Here is a 16,548-nt window from a genome sequence, read left to right as displayed (position 1 = left end):
TCGACTCAGTGATTCAGTCTGGACAATGACTCAATGTGGACCCTAAGCTCCCTTACTTACTTACATCGTTGACCGTACAGATCAGCTGTGATTCATGACTATTTTACATTACTGAATAGAATATGTCAGGGATGTTGAATACAAAATCTGATAGGATTTGAGAATGTGTAAGACTTAAGCATGTGTATACATCCCTACATAACGACAAGTAAGAAAGTCATATGGGTAACTGAAATAAAGGCGCATTTTAGAATAAAACATCAATTTTTATTTTTATTTTTTGCTTTATTTTTAGTTTTTAACAATTAAAAAAATTGCAGCACATTTGCCAATTTTTCCTCTAAAATTTTTTCAATTTTTTTCACCAATCGCGTCTCAATTCCTTTAAATTTTTCATCAAAACTTAACGACATTCTGTGAAGCTTATTGCTCAATTCTTTCTCAATTCGGACAAATTTGTCATCAATTTTACCCTCAAATTTTATTAAATGTGGCTCAATGCTCTCAAGGCTCTCAACTTTGTCAGTCAACGACTTGAACTTGTCAGTCAATGACGTGAACTTGTCAGTCAAATCATTAAGTTTGGTTCCTTGACCGTCAGTTGTAAGCTTTAAACTGTTTAATGATGTCTGGATAGAATCTTGTGAGGACTTAAGGTCAATAAAAGGACTTTTTAGTCCACATTGTGATGACTTTACATCCTCTAATTTACCAATAATATTTTTTAATCCACTGTTTAAAGTTAGTTCCTTTGAAACAGTATTTTGGTATTTTTGGATCTCAGTGACTTTGGGGCTAATAGAAGTGATCTCTTTACCTAGCTTACTAATGGACTCAGACATGGTAAACTGAAAAGTATCCATAGAGACTTTAAGGTCATCAACTGGTCCACATTGTGGCGATTTTAGGTCCTCTAATTTATCAGGTATTTGGGTTTTTTGGATTTGGGCTGAATTGAAGGCTGTTTTAAGGTTTTGGACTTTATAATTTAAAGGACGAAATTTAAAGAATTTTGAATTTTGGATTGATTTTTCCAAATTTCCAAGTTTTGCCTTAAATGCTTCAGAATTTAAAGTTTTGGATTCACTTTCAAGGTTCTTAAGTTGAGTGTCGAGGGACAAAAAGTCAGCATCTGTGCATTTTGACTTGACAACTTTTATGGCTGACTGAACTTGTTCTTTAGAATTGGAAATATCTTGACCTACACAAGGAACATGATAGAACCAAAAATAACTTAATTTGCTCAAATTATCAAATGCATTTGGATCTATGTGAATTATATTAGATTCATAAAATCCTACAACTTCTAAATTTGGATTATAATCAAATAAACCCTCTTCAATAATTTCAATTTTGTTGTAAAGCAAATAAAAATAAATCAAATTAGGAAATCCTTTCAAATCGGACTGATGGATTTCCTTTAATTGACACCTTTCAATTTTAATCAATTTAATGTTTTTAAAGATTTTATCCAAACCTTTTGGGAATACTTCGATTGTTTTACTGTCAGCACGAAAGCCAAGAACATCATCATTGGTTTTTGAATCTTCGTGTGTTCCACTAACTCCGCTGATTTGTGCTGATTCTTCAGATATAATGTTTGGATTGCTGTTGACATTGCATTCATAGATGTCACCCAGAACATTGTAGCCAACAAGTCTATATCTGCATTCAATATTAGTCGACGACGATGATCCACAGAATGCTGCGATAAGACACAAAGCACCGCTAGACGAAGAAATGACACAAAAAAAACTAATTTTAATTATTTGACAATTTTTTAATTAAATTTTTTCAACTTACAAAATTATTTTTAACATTTTTTAACTTTTTTAACTTTTTCACAAAATTGAAATGCACAAGAAATAATTTTTAGTTCCTTTAAAGTCAATAGTTGGACAGAAAATGATTTGAAAAGCAGAGTTAAGCTGCAATTTTTATATGATTAATTATTTAAAAGTATTTGTGTGTTTTTTATAGAAATTCTCAGAGAGTCACTTAATTCGCAGTTGGATGCTGGACGTATGGTCACGTCTGAATTTCTGTGGAAAAAGATAATCCAACGACAAAAGTCACAAAAATATTTCTGATAAGAAATTCTCATTAAAATGCTGCATGCGCACATATAATTAAATGATGAAATTAGTCAGCACATACAAGCACAATTGATGCCAAATCTCGGACTAATCAAGTTCAAATGTCAATCAAACATTCTGTCGTCAATGTTCCACCTACTTGATCCAAATTTCATTAATCGTTAAACCTTGATTACGCAGCTGATTACACACCAAGACATGCAGGCAAAGCTAAAAGATCTTGAATCCGAATCAGCAAAAGTTGAGCTGGTCGTGAATATCAAAAAGACAGAAGAGATTCAAGTAAATGCTCGAAATAATCGACCATTGCAAATAGACAATGAAACCATCAATCGCGTCGATTAGCTAGGCAGGAACATATCAGCTGATGGAGGTGCACGGAAAGACTTGAGTATTAGAATCCAAAAGGAAAGGACAAAGCTTTGCAATATATGGAAGTCCACCAGCATCACCAAACATCTAAAGATGAAAATCTTTAATGCATGCGTCAAATCAGTGCTGCTGTATAGCCATGAGACATGATTTGTGACAAATGAAGTCAAGCTCTAACTGCAAGTATACATCAATAGCTGCTATAGAAATAAAAATTACAAAAGTCCTCGTGTTATTGATCGAGAGACTTAAGCGCATTTTGGTCCCAGCGATCAGTAATTGATAATAAGTAAATTCCCGATCGAAAATACGAAATCCAGTAAGATCCAGGTAACTTCCAGACCCACAAAACAAGATCCAGTATGATCCAGGTCACTTCCAGACACACTAAATAAGATCCAGTATGATCCAGGTCACTTCCAGACACACTAAATAAGATCCAGTATGATCCAGGTCACTTCCAGACACACTAAATAAGATCCAGTATGATCCAGGTCACTTCCAGACACACTAAATAAGATCCAGTAGGATCCATATAATTTCCTGACCAACAAAACAAGATCAAGTTAATTCCAAGTCACCATACTAGAAATTTAGGAATTTCATCATCTAACGGATTTTCATAATTCAAACTATATAACGGTCAAAAAAATATTCAAACTTTGTTCAGCAAACACTGTTAAAACATCGAAAAACACTGAAGAACACTGTAAAACAATGAAAAAACGTGTTTTTATATTTTTTTTGTTGTTGTTGTTAATGAAAATGAAAAATTGTTAATTATACTATTTATGAGTAGATTTGAAACTTTTAAATGCCCAGCAACAAAATAACACAATGGAACTGAGCTAATTAAAAAAACTAGAGCTCAACACGATGTCTAGATAACAAGTTTTTAGGTGGAGCCGAGCAAACGACCGAACATTGTGTCTTATTAAGCTACCTTTTTGAAAAAATTTTCAAAAATGCGCTAAAAAGCAGGTCAACAAGACATCAACATAGTGATACACATGAGGAAGTACGGCTGGATAGGAACTTTGGAAGAAACTGTACTTACTGTACTTGTTGAATTTATATGAAAGTAACATAAAATTTGTATAAACTAGGTAACAGAGTCAGCAACAGAGTCAGATGGAAAGCCTTCTGTTGTGATCGAAGCTCCACATAGGAACATGATTGCAATAAGTAAGTAATTAATCATTAATGAGAACAGATCCTGGAACATATTTACAGAAGTTAAGGTTTTTAGGTCAAACCAAATAATATCGAAAAATATGAGCTTTGATCCTCAAAACCCATCCCATAATTCACCCTACTTCTGCATCCTTCACTAAGCTATCAAAATTTACATATTTGAGCACAATTTTATGAAATGGAAATGAAGAAATTCTTGAATTTGTATTTAGAGGCATATTTTTGGTAGATTATGTTAAATATAGTGACATAGTTGATAAATTTGGCGTGTGCTGAATTTTATTTCAGACTGGATTTAATTTTAAATTTTATAAAAATAATTTCTGATACTTTATGCCATAATCTTCAATAATATCAATGCTGAAATAAAATATACAACGAACTTACGGATAATTTCAGTTGTGTTGAACCTGTAATGACCAAAACTGAATAAAACTAGCAAAGATTCTTCCTTTAACCTGTCTTCAAATATGGTCTAGCTAGGCTCAATAAACTAACAATAAAATATTCATCATATTGCTCAAGGAAGTCCAAAAATTGTTGAGAATTTTGAAAAACTTTTTTAAAAAATTCTCACCAAAAAAATCCGATTTACTTACTTACTTCTTTGGTTGGGGCGCACGGGGGCCTATTGCCGCCTTTAAAGAGCGTCTCTCTATCTTTTGATAACTTCTGCCAATTCGGGATATTGAGAATTCTAGCGTCCATATCATCACAACCAATCCAGGACATTTTTGGTATTCTTCTTGATCTTTTGCTATCCATAAAGTCTGCAAAGTTTACTCTACATACAGGGTCATCCTGTGGTCGTCTGTTCACGAGACCTGCCCATCTCAAACGATTCACACGAAGAACAGTGACAATATCAGCATCCTGGAAAAGCTGATAAAGTTCATAATTATGCCTACATCGGTATACTTCAACTTATTTTGCAGATCCATAAATCGCTCGCAGTATTCGTCTCTCAAAGACACCAAGTGCTTCTTCATCTGCTTGTGTAGAGTTCCAGGTTTCCGATCCGTACAATGCAATGACCCGAATAAGCATCTTGTATAGCATGACCTTCGTGCCTCTACACAGACTCTTGGACGTAATGAATGAAACAGAATGGAATATGTCAGGGATGCTAAAAACAAAATCTGGTGTGATTTGAGAATGTGTCAGACTTAAGCATGTGTATACATCCCTACATAACGACAAGTAAGAAAGTCACATGGGTAACTGAAATAAAGGCGCATTTTAGAATAAAACATTAATTTTTAATATTTTTTGTTCAGCTTTATTTTCAGTTTTTAACAATTAAAAAAATTGCAACACATTTGCCAATTTTTCCTCTAAAATTTTTTCAATTTTTTTCACCAATCGCGTCTCAATTCCTTTAAATTTTTCATCAAAACTTAACGACATTCTGTGAAGCTTATTGCTCAATTCTTTCTCAATTCGGACCAATTTGTCATCCATTTTACCCTCAAATTCTATTAAATGTGGCTCAAGGCTCTCAACTTTGTCACTCAATGACGTAAATTTGTCAGTCAACGACGTGAACTTGTCAGTCACTTCATTATTTACTTTTGCACTCAAATCATTCAACGACTTTTTAATCTCATTTTGGACTGTTTGTATTTTAGTAAATGAGTTCTTAGCCTCAATATGGACCATTGTGTGATCACTGAGAATGGCTACAATTTCACTATTTGATAGTTTTATGTCATCTTGACTTGATTTAATGTTTTTATTGAGGTCATTTAGTTTTGAGGTTATATTAATAAGAGAAAAGTCCTGAAAGGTTCTAGTGCTGTCATGTGACAATTTGAGTTCCCTAATGACTGCATTTGTATCATTTTGTAAACTTTTAATGTCACTAAGCACAGCTCCGTGATTCTTTTGGGTCTTATCATATTCATTAAGTTTAGCAACAATATTATTAATGGATGTACTTTGAGGAGCATGTAAGGAAATTAGTTGATTTTGGTATTTTTGGATATGATCAAGTTTGCTTCCTTGATCGTCAGTTGTAAGCTTTAAACTGTTTAATGATGTCTGGATAGAATCTTGTGAGGACTTAAGGTCAATAAAAGGACTTTTTAGTCCACATTGTGATGACTTTACATCCTCAAAATATTTATTAATTTTCTTTTGACCGTCATCAACAGTTTTACTGACCACAGTAAGTTTCGTGTCAACTGACTCGATTTTTCTCAACTGTTTACAATAAAAACATTTTTCATTCTTAAGAATTTCAAATTTAGGCTTTAAAGGACGAAATTTAAAAAATTTTGAATTTTGAAATGATTCAAGTTTGGCACTAAATGCTTCAGAATTTAAAGTTTTGGACTCACTTTCAAGGTTCTTAAGTTGAGCGTCGAGGGACAAAAAGTCAGAATTTGAGCAATTTGACTTGACAACTTTTATGGCTGACTGAACTTTTCTTTTGAATCGTCGATAGACTGGGCAACACAAGGAACTGAATAAAACCATAAATTGCTTAATTTGTTCAAATGATCAAATACATTTGGATCTATGTGAATTATATTAGGTTCCTGAAGTCCTACACCTTCTAAATTGGGATTATAATCAAATAAACCATCTTCTATAATTTCAATTTTGTTGCTATACAAATTAAAATAAACTAAATGAGGAAATGCTTTCAAATCGGACTGATGGATTTCCTTTAACTCACTATTCAAAATACTAATCGCTTTGATATTTTTAAAGATTTTCTCCAAACCTCTTGGAAATACCCGCATTGTTATCCACTCAGCACGAAAGCCAAGAACATCATCGTTGCTATATGAACTATTAAGGTGTGTTCCACTCACTCCGCTGATTTGTGCTGATTCTTCAGATATGATATTTGGATTGTTGTTGACTTTGCAGCGATAGATATGACCCACAATATAGTAATTCACACTGCTATCATATTCACACTCAATATTAGTTGACGACGATGATCCACAGAATGCTGCGATGAGACACAAAGCAACGCTAGACGAGGAAATGACACAAAAAAAATAATTTTAATTATTTGACAATTTTTTAATTTAATTTTTTCAACTTACAAAATAATTTTCAACATTTTTTAACTTTTTTAACTTTTTCACAAAATTGAAATGCACAAGAAATAATATTTAGTTCCTTTAAAGTCAATAGTTGGACAGAAAATGATTTGAAAAGCAGAGTTAAGCTGCAATTTTTATATGATTAGTTATTTAAAAGTATTTGTGTATTTTTTATATAAATTCTCAGAGAGTCACTTAATTCGCAGTTGGATGCTGGACGTATAGTCACGTCTGAATTTCTGTGGAAAAAGATAATCCAACGACAAAAGTCACAAAAATATTTCTGATAAGAAATTCTCATTAAAATGCTGCATGCGCACATATAATTAAATGATGAAATTGTCAGCACATAAAAGCACAATTGATGCCAAATCTCGGACTAATCAAGTTCAAATGTCAAGCAAACATTCTGTCGTCAATATTCCACCGACTTGACTCTGACCTGAGAATATCACAAAAATATATAATAAAAAGACCCAAAATTCAAGAAATAAAAAAAATTGTTTTATTTTTTACTAATTTATCCAAGTTCCAATAATCACTAAGGAGTACAGAATCAGGAACAAATTCACAGGAGGTAAAAATATCCAAAAAATGGACTTTGACCCCTAAAACCCATCCCCACTTCTAAACTATCAAAATTTACATAATTGAGCACCAACTTCGCCTTTCCTCAACTTTTACATCCACAACTTCCTCTTTCAGTTCTTCATCATCCATATTCTTCTTAATTTCAATGTCAAACACGACCGGTGGATTATTTGGAAGATAATTGATATCACAAGTTGTTGCATTAATAAAAACAGTCCGTCCATCAGCCATAACACCATATGCATCATGTACATGTCCAAATATTGAATATTTTGGCTTTACACGCTTTTGTATTGTCGATAAAAGTTCAGCACATCCAGCATGATCACCTTTAGCTGTTTTATCATTAAATCCAAGTGGCGGTGAATGTGTTATTAAAATGTCAGTGTCTGTTGGAATTAAATTCCATTTATTAAGCAGCTCTTGTCCACGTTTAACACCAAATGCCCATGGACCAAATTCAGGCTGCCATGGTGATCCCCAAAATTTAATTCCATAAAGTTCAACACCACTATCCTCAAGGTATATACAATTTGTTAAATATTCTCTCATTTTTGGTGCTGCTGCTGTACTACTCGCATCACCTGACTGTCCAAGGAATGGAATTTTATTAATTAATCCACTATTGTGCTTCGTACGTCCATTTGTATTTGGTGACATAATTTCTCTAAATGATGGATCAAAATATAGCTCATGATTGCCAGCAATGACAAGTTTATACTTGTGTGGAAGTCGTCCTATCCAATCGTTAAATGCCAAGACTTCGTCGAGTTTACCGCCAGCTAAAAATTTAATTTTAATTGAATTTTTTGGTTAATATGCCGTGCAGCACAATGCAGTTAGAGCAATATTAAGTGACCGTGTTAATGACAAGACATAATGTTGATCTAATGGCACTTTCGGAATATCCAGGAACTGATTTCTCCGGTGGAGGTTCGGTATGGTACATAAGAAGTATACCACTGGTACACCCGTACGGTATTGGTACGTTGCCTTCATACCTGCACCTGTATAGTACCACCACCGGAGAAATCAGTTCCATTTGGAAGCAAAGAGTCAAGACCTCACCAACTCATCCCCCCTTGAACCCCTCTGGATATTCCCATGACCAGCCTCATGTAGGCTGTATTTTAACCACCGAATAATGAAAACAGAATGACTGCATCCTGACCTACTGTCAATAATAATTAATGGATTTTATTACCTGTAAAGTCTCCAGCATGGATGAAAATATCACCATCCGGTATTTCAAACTTAAAGTAATGATTCAATGAATGTGTGTCACTCATGCATACAACTCGAACTCTAAGGATATAAGTAAGGATTAATTAATAATTTATAGAATGTGTCAGTTGCTGACTTAGCGTATATCCTGGTTTCTTGGTATATTTTTGTCCCTACAACTGTCTCTATTTTAAGGAATACCTTAGGGTATGCACATACGGCTTCGTCTACAACTTCATACCATCCTCCTTAGGGTAAAGACAAGGGTAGGTGTGGGTCTAAGGGTAGGTGTAGGTCTAAGGGTAGGTGTAGGTCTAAGGGTTAGGTGTAGGTCTAAGGGTTAGGTGTAGGTCTAAGGGTTAGGTGTAGGTCTAAGGGTAGGTGTAGGACTAAGGGTAGGTGTAGGTTCTAAAGGTTAGTGTAGGTCTAAGGGTAGGTGTAGGACTAAGGGTTAGGTGTAGGTCTAAGGGCAAGTATAGGTTCTAAAGGTTAGTGTAGGTCTAAGGGTAGGTGTAGGTCTAAGGGTAGGTGTAGGGATATGCATATACCAACACACCATTCTCAAAGGAACTGATTTTATGGTCAAACCCCCTCCCCCTCCCCCACCCCCAATTTTTTCACCCAAAATCCTTCAATCTACTCACTTTTTAGGATCCAAATTCTCTGTTCTTGGTGATTTATAATTAATCTTTATAACTCTTGTGGTTTTTGATATTTCCTCCCATGCCTGTGTTGGTGTTTCTGTTAATGGATGTACTTCAATCCTTGTCTCCTCATTCATCATTAATACTGATTTGTTTATTATGGAACGATCATAAAAAATGCTTTAATTTGTGCTTGTTGCTGATTTCACTTTTTGTAATAGCTGTTTGGATGACCTCGTTGGATTCACTTGTTGGATTTGTTTCACTTTTTAAGCTGCGAGAGCTGCTTGTGGTGTCTTTTGAATGACTGACTTAATTTTGATGAAATTTTGAATTTTTTTCAGTCTAAAAATAATTTTTTTTTTCACATAAAAATGCACAAAAATTTCATAATTTTTACACTTGTACATCCAATTAATCTAAAATAATGCAGACTTTACGTCAAGTGCCTTAATGACGTGAAAATAACCACTTTTTAGATAATTTGCCAAAAAAATATCCAATCAGCTGTTTTTATTGAAAAATAAACAAAAGAATTGCACGACTACGGGTGGAATTGTGATGATGGAAATGATTTTGATGGAATTTATGTGATGAATTTGAATTTTTAGTGACCGTTATGAATGTTTGTGGAGGATAAGATCATGTAGAGTGGATATTTGTTGACTACATCATTGTGTAGCACTAAATTAGTGTGTATCAAGGGGTTTATTACATGCAGAGTTGGCAGGACTTTGGAATCCGGACCCAAGAGTCCAATAAGGACTCCAGTAGAGTCCAAGAGTCCAATAAGGACTCCAGTAGAGTCCAGACTCCATTGGAGTCCATAGAGTTCCATACAAAATTGAATTTCCCACGTTTTTGGAGTCCGGACTCTACACTGAAGTCCTGCCAACTCTGATTACAAGCCACTGACCTCTTAGGGTTCATTTCTCGATGTATGCCTTCCCATACACCTACACCTGCCTGTATCCTTATCCTCAAGTGTCATATCATGCTTAAAAGTGCTTGCTTATGTTTAGACAGAGCTCGACGTCGACTTAAACATTGTATGGAGTCTAATCGACTTGAATTGAGTAATCCATACTTAAGTCGAGTCTAATACCAGCTTCCTTAAGTGTAGATCAAAGAGAAGAGCTTCCTATACCAAAAACTTGAATCTAAACTCAAATTATTATTCTCAATTTTTGCTCAATTTTTCTTCCAAATCTCTAAATTATTTAAAATCTAAATATCACTTTTAAATGAAATTTTTAATCAGTTCATAACCAATTTTACACGATGAAGCACCTTTTAGTACTTGCTGTCTTAGTCTTATCATTGACAATTGTGTCATGCGACGGTTGGTTGCATTTTTGAATTATTTAATCAAATTTAATCATAATTTATTCATTATATACAGAACAATGTGGATCTGAAGCATCATGGGATGACACACATGCCTGCAAATATAGCTGCACACCAGACGGTGTTGTCATTGATTGTACCAAGCCCGGCTGTCGATGCTACAATTTTGAACAATACTACAGTGAAGAGACTCAGTCATGCTCAGATGTCAACTGTGAGAATCTTAACTGCGTTGGTCGTCAAAATGAGGCATTCTACTCATGCGAATCATCATCACGTGACATCTGTGGATGCAATTTGGGTACATTTGATGATTGCAGACAAGGTTGTATGTGTAAGGATGGATTTTGTAGACAAAATGGTGTTTGTGTTCCTAGAAATTGTAACTAAATATTGTAAATGATATTTTGGGATTGGAAATAAAATTTAATGGCAATTGTGGATGTGATTTTTGATTAATTTGGGCAGTGGTGGGGAACCTGTGTGTTGCGGGACACCAAAAAAATTTGGAAATGCCATGAACCGTAAGCGGTGTGCGGCTTCGGTTGAGTATTGGCACAGTAAGGTGTGCCGGGATAAGGAAAAGGTTGTGCACCACTGAAATTGAGAGTGAGAATTGGAACAGCTGATTAAGAGCGATAATACAGCATCAGAGAGAGAAATTAGAGTTTTGGGGGTCAAATTCCATTTCTACATTTCGGATCCTTGCTTCCAGCTTGTTTCCCATTAGCTTGCTCACATTTCTCTTCTGCTTCCCTTTAGCTTCTCCACAAATTCTCCGTAGCTTCCCCCTTGCTTTTCCTTGATTCAACTTTTGCCTCTTTCCTGCTTCTTCGCTGCTTATTTGATTCTCCGAGCTTCCCCTTGGCTTCTCTGCAGCTTCCACCCTGCTTCCCCCTGCATTTCCCCTTGCTTCTCTCTATTTCCCCTCTGCGTCCCTACAGCTTCTTCTCCCTCCCCTTGCTTCCTCCCTGCCTCCCCATGCTTCGTTCCTGCCATCATCCTGCTTCCTCATGCTTCCCCCTTAGCTTTCATCCTGCTTCTCGCTGTTTCCTCTTGCTTCCTCCCTGCTTCCCCACAGCATTTCCCCCTCTTGCTTCTCCACAATTTCCCCTGACCAGCATCTCATGAGAGCTTGAGAGTTGCTCAGTTTTGTGCTATATAAACCTTAATTATCCCCAATTATTCATACTCAAATCTCAAAAATCTTCTCCCACTCTGAGCCTTCAAATAATTAAAAATAAATCTCCCAATTTAGTTCCAATTGAACCTCTCAACATGAAGCACATCCTCATCATCACTGTCTGCCTCTTATCAGTCACATTCGTATTTTCCGACGGTAAAATTTATTTATTTACAAAAAAAATTTCATCATTTTAATCCAAAAATTTACTTCCAAATAGAAAAATGCGGACCTGATGCCAACTGGGTGACATCACGCAACACCTGTCAATTTCGATGCACACAAGATGGTGTCATTTTTGACTGTAGCAGTCTCGGATGTCAGTGTGAAAATTATGAACATTATTATAATCTCGACACAAAGTCATGTACGGAAGTTAAATGTGACAATATGAATTGTGCTGGACGTCAGAATGAATATTATTTTACGGGATGTGAGTCGGGATCGAGAGACAGGTGTGGATGTTCGAGAATGATGACAATGGATTGTGGACGTGGATGTATGTGTAAGAATGGATTTTGTAGGGAAAATGGCGTTTGTGTTCCTAGAGATTGTCAACATCCTTATTATAGTTAAATGTGTGATTTTTTTGGTGAATTTTGTGACTTTTTTTTAAAAATGGAATAAAATGAAGATTTTTTTAAAATTTTAATTTTTTTTGCTTACTTCCTTACTTTGCTGGTTGTACAGACCTTTCTGTTGGGTTTATTAGCTTCAAATTAAGGACGGCGGTTTGCCAGAACTAATGATCATGTACTAACCTGAGCCATTATGTGGCTTGGTCTGACGGCCTCCATCATGAGATTGGATCATGCCGATGTTAAACTAGTTGCTGCATAGAATGTGCTTATCATTTTTAATATAATGTTTGATTATTTACTAATAAATTGACTGTTTAGTCAGCATAATGATGTACGAGTGTTTTTCTAATGAGCTACGATGAGTCATTTACTAAGATTCTGATTTTTCTGGCACTAGTATGACATAGTACGACGCTTGGTAGAATCAGTGAAACAGCACAGTGATTGATGAAAAGTCGTACATCTGCACCATATCAATCCAGTAACAAAAGAATCTGCCTTAAAGCATCGTATGACTCCGGCACACCATAGTTGGTCCTGAGAGTCCTGAGAGTCCTGACTCCAAAAATCAAAAAAGTCCGGATTAAATGAAGTCGGACTCATTTTTTTTTGGGAGTCGCCTCTTTGGAGTCCTGCCAACTCTGGTCAATACTATGTGACTTGTTTTGACCTTTTTAATTATGAGAATATGAGATCGGTCCATGTTTAATGATTAAACTAAAAGCGTATTAAGCATTGTTTGTGAAAATTGTGTGCAGGCGATTTGTTTTTTGAAATTTAATGATCAACATGACGTTTGGGAATTTGGTCGCGGCTTACCACCAATATGTGCAATGGCACAAAAAAATTTATGCAATCCTGTAAAACAATTTCATATTTTCATCTGGAATATGGACAATTAAATGGTCTATATTTATTTAGTTTACCAATGTTCACCATTTGTAATCAGAAGCCGTTTTCCGGTGGATGTACGGTAGTGTAGACGCAACGATACAGAGGTACACTCGACATGGTTCTAAGAAATATTCCGAAACGATATATGTTCCACTTAAATGGTACACTTGTACAGTACAATGATATAATGGTCATGGTATCAATGGTGTATCCTTACTGTAGCCATGTTCCTATATAGAGCTTAGGTTACAAAAAAAACATCCCTTTTGAACCAGCAAGTTCGAAACATCAAATTTTCTGTCCGCACGTTAAGCTGACATTCTTTTAACCAGAGTTGGCAGGACTCCAATGAGAAGGCGCCTCCACTCCAAATGTCCGGACTTCAAAAAAGTGGAGTCTGACTTTACAAAGTCCGGACTTTTTGGATTTTTGGAGTCCGGACTCCAAAGTTCTGCCAACTCTGCTTTAAACAATGTTCTTCGCCAAAACGCTTTACAAGGTCTTGACTGTCTCAGAATGTGTTGGCAGAACTTTGGAGTCCGGACACTCTTCGGTTACACTGCGTAACAGTGGTAGAAAAAGTGTTTTTTTTGGACTTTGTTACACAGTGTAACCGAAAAAAAGATTAAAATAATTTTTAAAAAAGAAAATATTCAATTTTGTATGGGACTCCACGGATTCCCGCCAACTCTGGTCTCAGCAATGACATTTTCCCAGGCTTAGAAACTAGACGGTACCGGCGGTATTTATATGAAATACTGGTAATTTGCTGTCTTTAGCGGTTTTTGTATGGAAACCACGGGATTACCGCCTAGTTTCTCAGCCTGTACATTATCTCTGGCATTCTTTTTTCATGTGAATGATCATCGTGAGCATAAGTCGGTAAACTGATTCTTAATTTGGCACTATTTTGGTGTGATTAAGGCTGGATTTGGTTTTAAAATGGATCAGACACTAAGTTATGGTTTGGTGAGCCTGGGGATGGATTAATTGACTTGCTGATTGGGTACGGTAAAGTGGTGAGCCTGTTCCATATCCTGAATCACCACCAGAGTAATAAACCCCAAAATACCAAGCTACAAATCATAACAAGTACTGTTATTCATTGCGTACAGCCTCAAATTCCTGAGAAACATCAACAAAAACATAAAAACATCCAAAAGTACATCCCCAAAAAAGCCAAAAAATCCCAATCCAATTTCTGAGTAATATTTTGATGTCTCAAAACAATAATAAAGCTCAAAAATTGTATATAAGCCACGCTCATCTTCTCAATACTCAAACATTCAAGTCTCAAAACTCTCAAAGTAAACAGCATAAGCTGAAAATTGTGAATTTTAGTTTCAAATCAATTGATCAACATGAAGCACGTTATTGTCATTGCTGTCTGTGTCTTATCATTGACCATTGTGTCATGTGACGGTTAGTTGCCTATTTATGCTTATTTTGACCTTACTTAACTTCCTAATCTACTCCAAAAATACAGAAAATTGCGGATCAACAGCCATATGGGAGCCAATTGGCAACACCTGCAAGTACCGCTGTACACCAGATGGTGTTGAACTTGATTGCAGTAAGCCAGGCTGTCAATGCATCAATTTTGATCATTACTACAACCTTGACACAAAGTCATGCTCGGAGGTCAATTGCGACAGTAAAAATTGTATTGGACGTGCCAATGAAGTCTTCCTTACTGGATGTCAATCAGGATCGAGGGAAAATTGTGAACGATCAGCTATTGCTACCGGCGATTGCAGACAAGGATGCATGTGTAAGGATGGATATTGCAGACGTAATGGAAAGTGCGTACCACGTCGTCATCCACGTCACTAAATTGTTGTTGTTGTTGTTGTTGTAAAATTGAGTAATAAAAAATCATTAAATTCTTGACCAGATGCCTCTTATGTCTTATCAAATATTTATACAGTCATTCAAGTTCAAGTCATGTGACGAAATCATCACGTTTGAATGAATTATGAATGAGTGTTTTAATCTGTGACTGAATAAGAATGTTGACAGAGAATTTATGGAAATGAGTCAGTTGGGCAATAATGGAACTGCTGATTATATTGACTAAAGTAATTAAGAATCTAATTTAGGTAGATGATGATAAGGAATTGATCTTTAATCATGTATTTTGTGGCTACCTGTGCTTGGTATTTTCTATGGACGGTAAAAGAGCTTGTAGACGACCTAAAGAACTTTTGGAAGGAAACCGTCGGCAGTGACAGCATTGCGCTTGGTATTGGAAATTGGCAAGTGGATTGAGTCAACCTCAGGTGACTCCTGTGGGAGGTCATGTATCGCAATTGATCTGTACGACCAGTGAAGTAAGTAAGTAAGTACCTGTGACGGTAAAATCCCAGTTAAACCTAAATAATGGAGGAGGAATCAAATGATTACGGCCATAAAAAAGCATGATCAATAATATTGCCTGAAAGAACTCATTATTAAGCTCATTAAAGTAAGTATAATAATTGCCTGTTATGGTAATTAATTAATTTTTAAAGCATATTGGTCAAACCTCTTTTTTTGAAGATTAATTTAACATGTCTCAGGCAGAGTTGGCTGGACTTTGCGAGTATGAACTCTCTCTCTACATGAGTATGGCTTTGGAGTCACCAACAAGCACCATATGTTACATATTAAAGCCCACTCATCCTTTATAATTTGCTTCTGATTTGATATTTATGCTCCATCATCAAGGACAGGTACTTACTTACTTACTCCACTAGTCGTACAGATCAATTGTGATCCATGACCTCTCGCGGGAGTCGCCTGAAATTGACTCTATCCACTTGCCAATTTCCAATATCAAGTCCAATGCTGTGACTGTCGATGGTTTTCATTCAAAAGTTCTTTAGGTCGTCTACAAGCTCTTTTACCTTCCAATGAGCATACTCACTAGGTACCGCGTAACTACTGCGGAGTTTCTCAGCCTGGCCTTTTACCTTATATTCAATCCTAGTGAGATTCAAGCCTTATTCATCACAAATAAGTACTCCAGGCAACTTCCTAGAAACAACAATAAATTCCTCAATGAAAACAACCATCTTAGGACGGTAAAACAAACTTGTGTTTCTACCCCCGAATTGACACTTTCTGCTGTATTGAGCTTTCGAAGTGTGTGACCTATTCTGCCGTACTTTCACATGAGTATCTCACGATTAATGTCATCCTGGTCAGCTCTTTTTAGTAATGCAATATTTGACGGCCAAATTTAGAGTTCTACAGCTGAAATAAAAATTATTGAAATATCAAAACTGTTGCCAACATTGATCTTAGGTAATTAAAAAAGCAGAGAGTTGGAATCTAACAAAAGTCAAAAAAATCAATATTTTAGGTAGTTTAAGTTCAAATTCA

General features: G+C 35.7%; 4 protein-coding genes across 5 annotated transcripts; 2 read left to right on the top strand and 2 right to left on the bottom strand.

Moving 5' to 3' along the window:
• Positions 1-305: 305 nt before the first annotated feature.
• On the bottom strand, positions 306-6,738 carry LOC139097319 (putative leucine-rich repeat-containing protein DDB_G0290503). Its single transcript, XM_070649128.1, has 4 exons — positions 6,722-6,738; positions 6,404-6,647; positions 5,065-5,864; positions 306-1,728 (listed from the first exon to the last, which is right to left on the bottom strand). The coding sequence occupies exons 1-4, from the start codon at positions 6,736-6,738 to the stop codon at positions 306-308; spliced, it is 2,484 nt and encodes an 827-aa protein (XP_070505229.1).
• A 465-nt stretch (positions 6,739-7,203) lies between these two features.
• Positions 7,204-9,708, bottom strand: LOC139097291 (metallophosphoesterase MPPED2-like). Of its 2 annotated transcripts, XM_070649092.1 has the most exons (4): positions 9,581-9,698; positions 9,181-9,525; positions 8,517-8,617; positions 7,204-8,094 (listed from the first exon to the last, which is right to left on the bottom strand). In XM_070649092.1, exons 2-4 carry the CDS (start codon positions 9,318-9,320, stop codon positions 7,364-7,366), a joined length of 972 nt encoding a protein of 323 aa, XP_070505193.1. In that variant the 5' UTR covers positions 9,321-9,525; positions 9,581-9,698; the 3' UTR covers positions 7,204-7,363. The 2 variants fall into 2 exon arrangements, with proteins under 2 accessions (XP_070505193.1, XP_070505192.1); XM_070649091.1 differs by having other exon boundaries at positions 9,181-9,708.
• Positions 9,709-10,437: 729 nt separating this feature from the next.
• LOC139097300 (zonadhesin-like) lies at positions 10,438-10,968 on the top strand. Its single transcript, XM_070649110.1, has 2 exons — positions 10,438-10,522; positions 10,583-10,968. The coding sequence occupies exons 1-2, from the start codon at positions 10,462-10,464 to the stop codon at positions 10,915-10,917; spliced, it is 396 nt and encodes a 131-aa protein (XP_070505211.1). The 5' UTR covers positions 10,438-10,461; the 3' UTR covers positions 10,918-10,968.
• Positions 10,969-14,469: 3,501 nt separating this feature from the next.
• LOC139097299 (zonadhesin-like) lies at positions 14,470-15,081 on the top strand. Its single transcript, XM_070649109.1, has 2 exons — positions 14,470-14,607; positions 14,672-15,081. The coding sequence occupies exons 1-2, from the start codon at positions 14,547-14,549 to the stop codon at positions 15,016-15,018; spliced, it is 408 nt and encodes a 135-aa protein (XP_070505210.1). The 5' UTR covers positions 14,470-14,546; the 3' UTR covers positions 15,019-15,081.
• Positions 15,082-16,548: the final 1,467 nt, after the last annotated feature.

This window comes from Chironomus tepperi, unplaced genomic scaffold (assembly GCF_022539635.2).
Source record: "Chironomus tepperi strain 1889 unplaced genomic scaffold, CSIRO-AGI_Ctep_v1 contig_419, whole genome shotgun sequence".
Taxonomy (NCBI): Eukaryota; Metazoa; Arthropoda; class Insecta; order Diptera; family Chironomidae; genus Chironomus; species Chironomus tepperi.
Note: the sequence above shows the minus strand (reverse complement) of the source record. Positions and strands in the feature narration are given on the sequence as shown.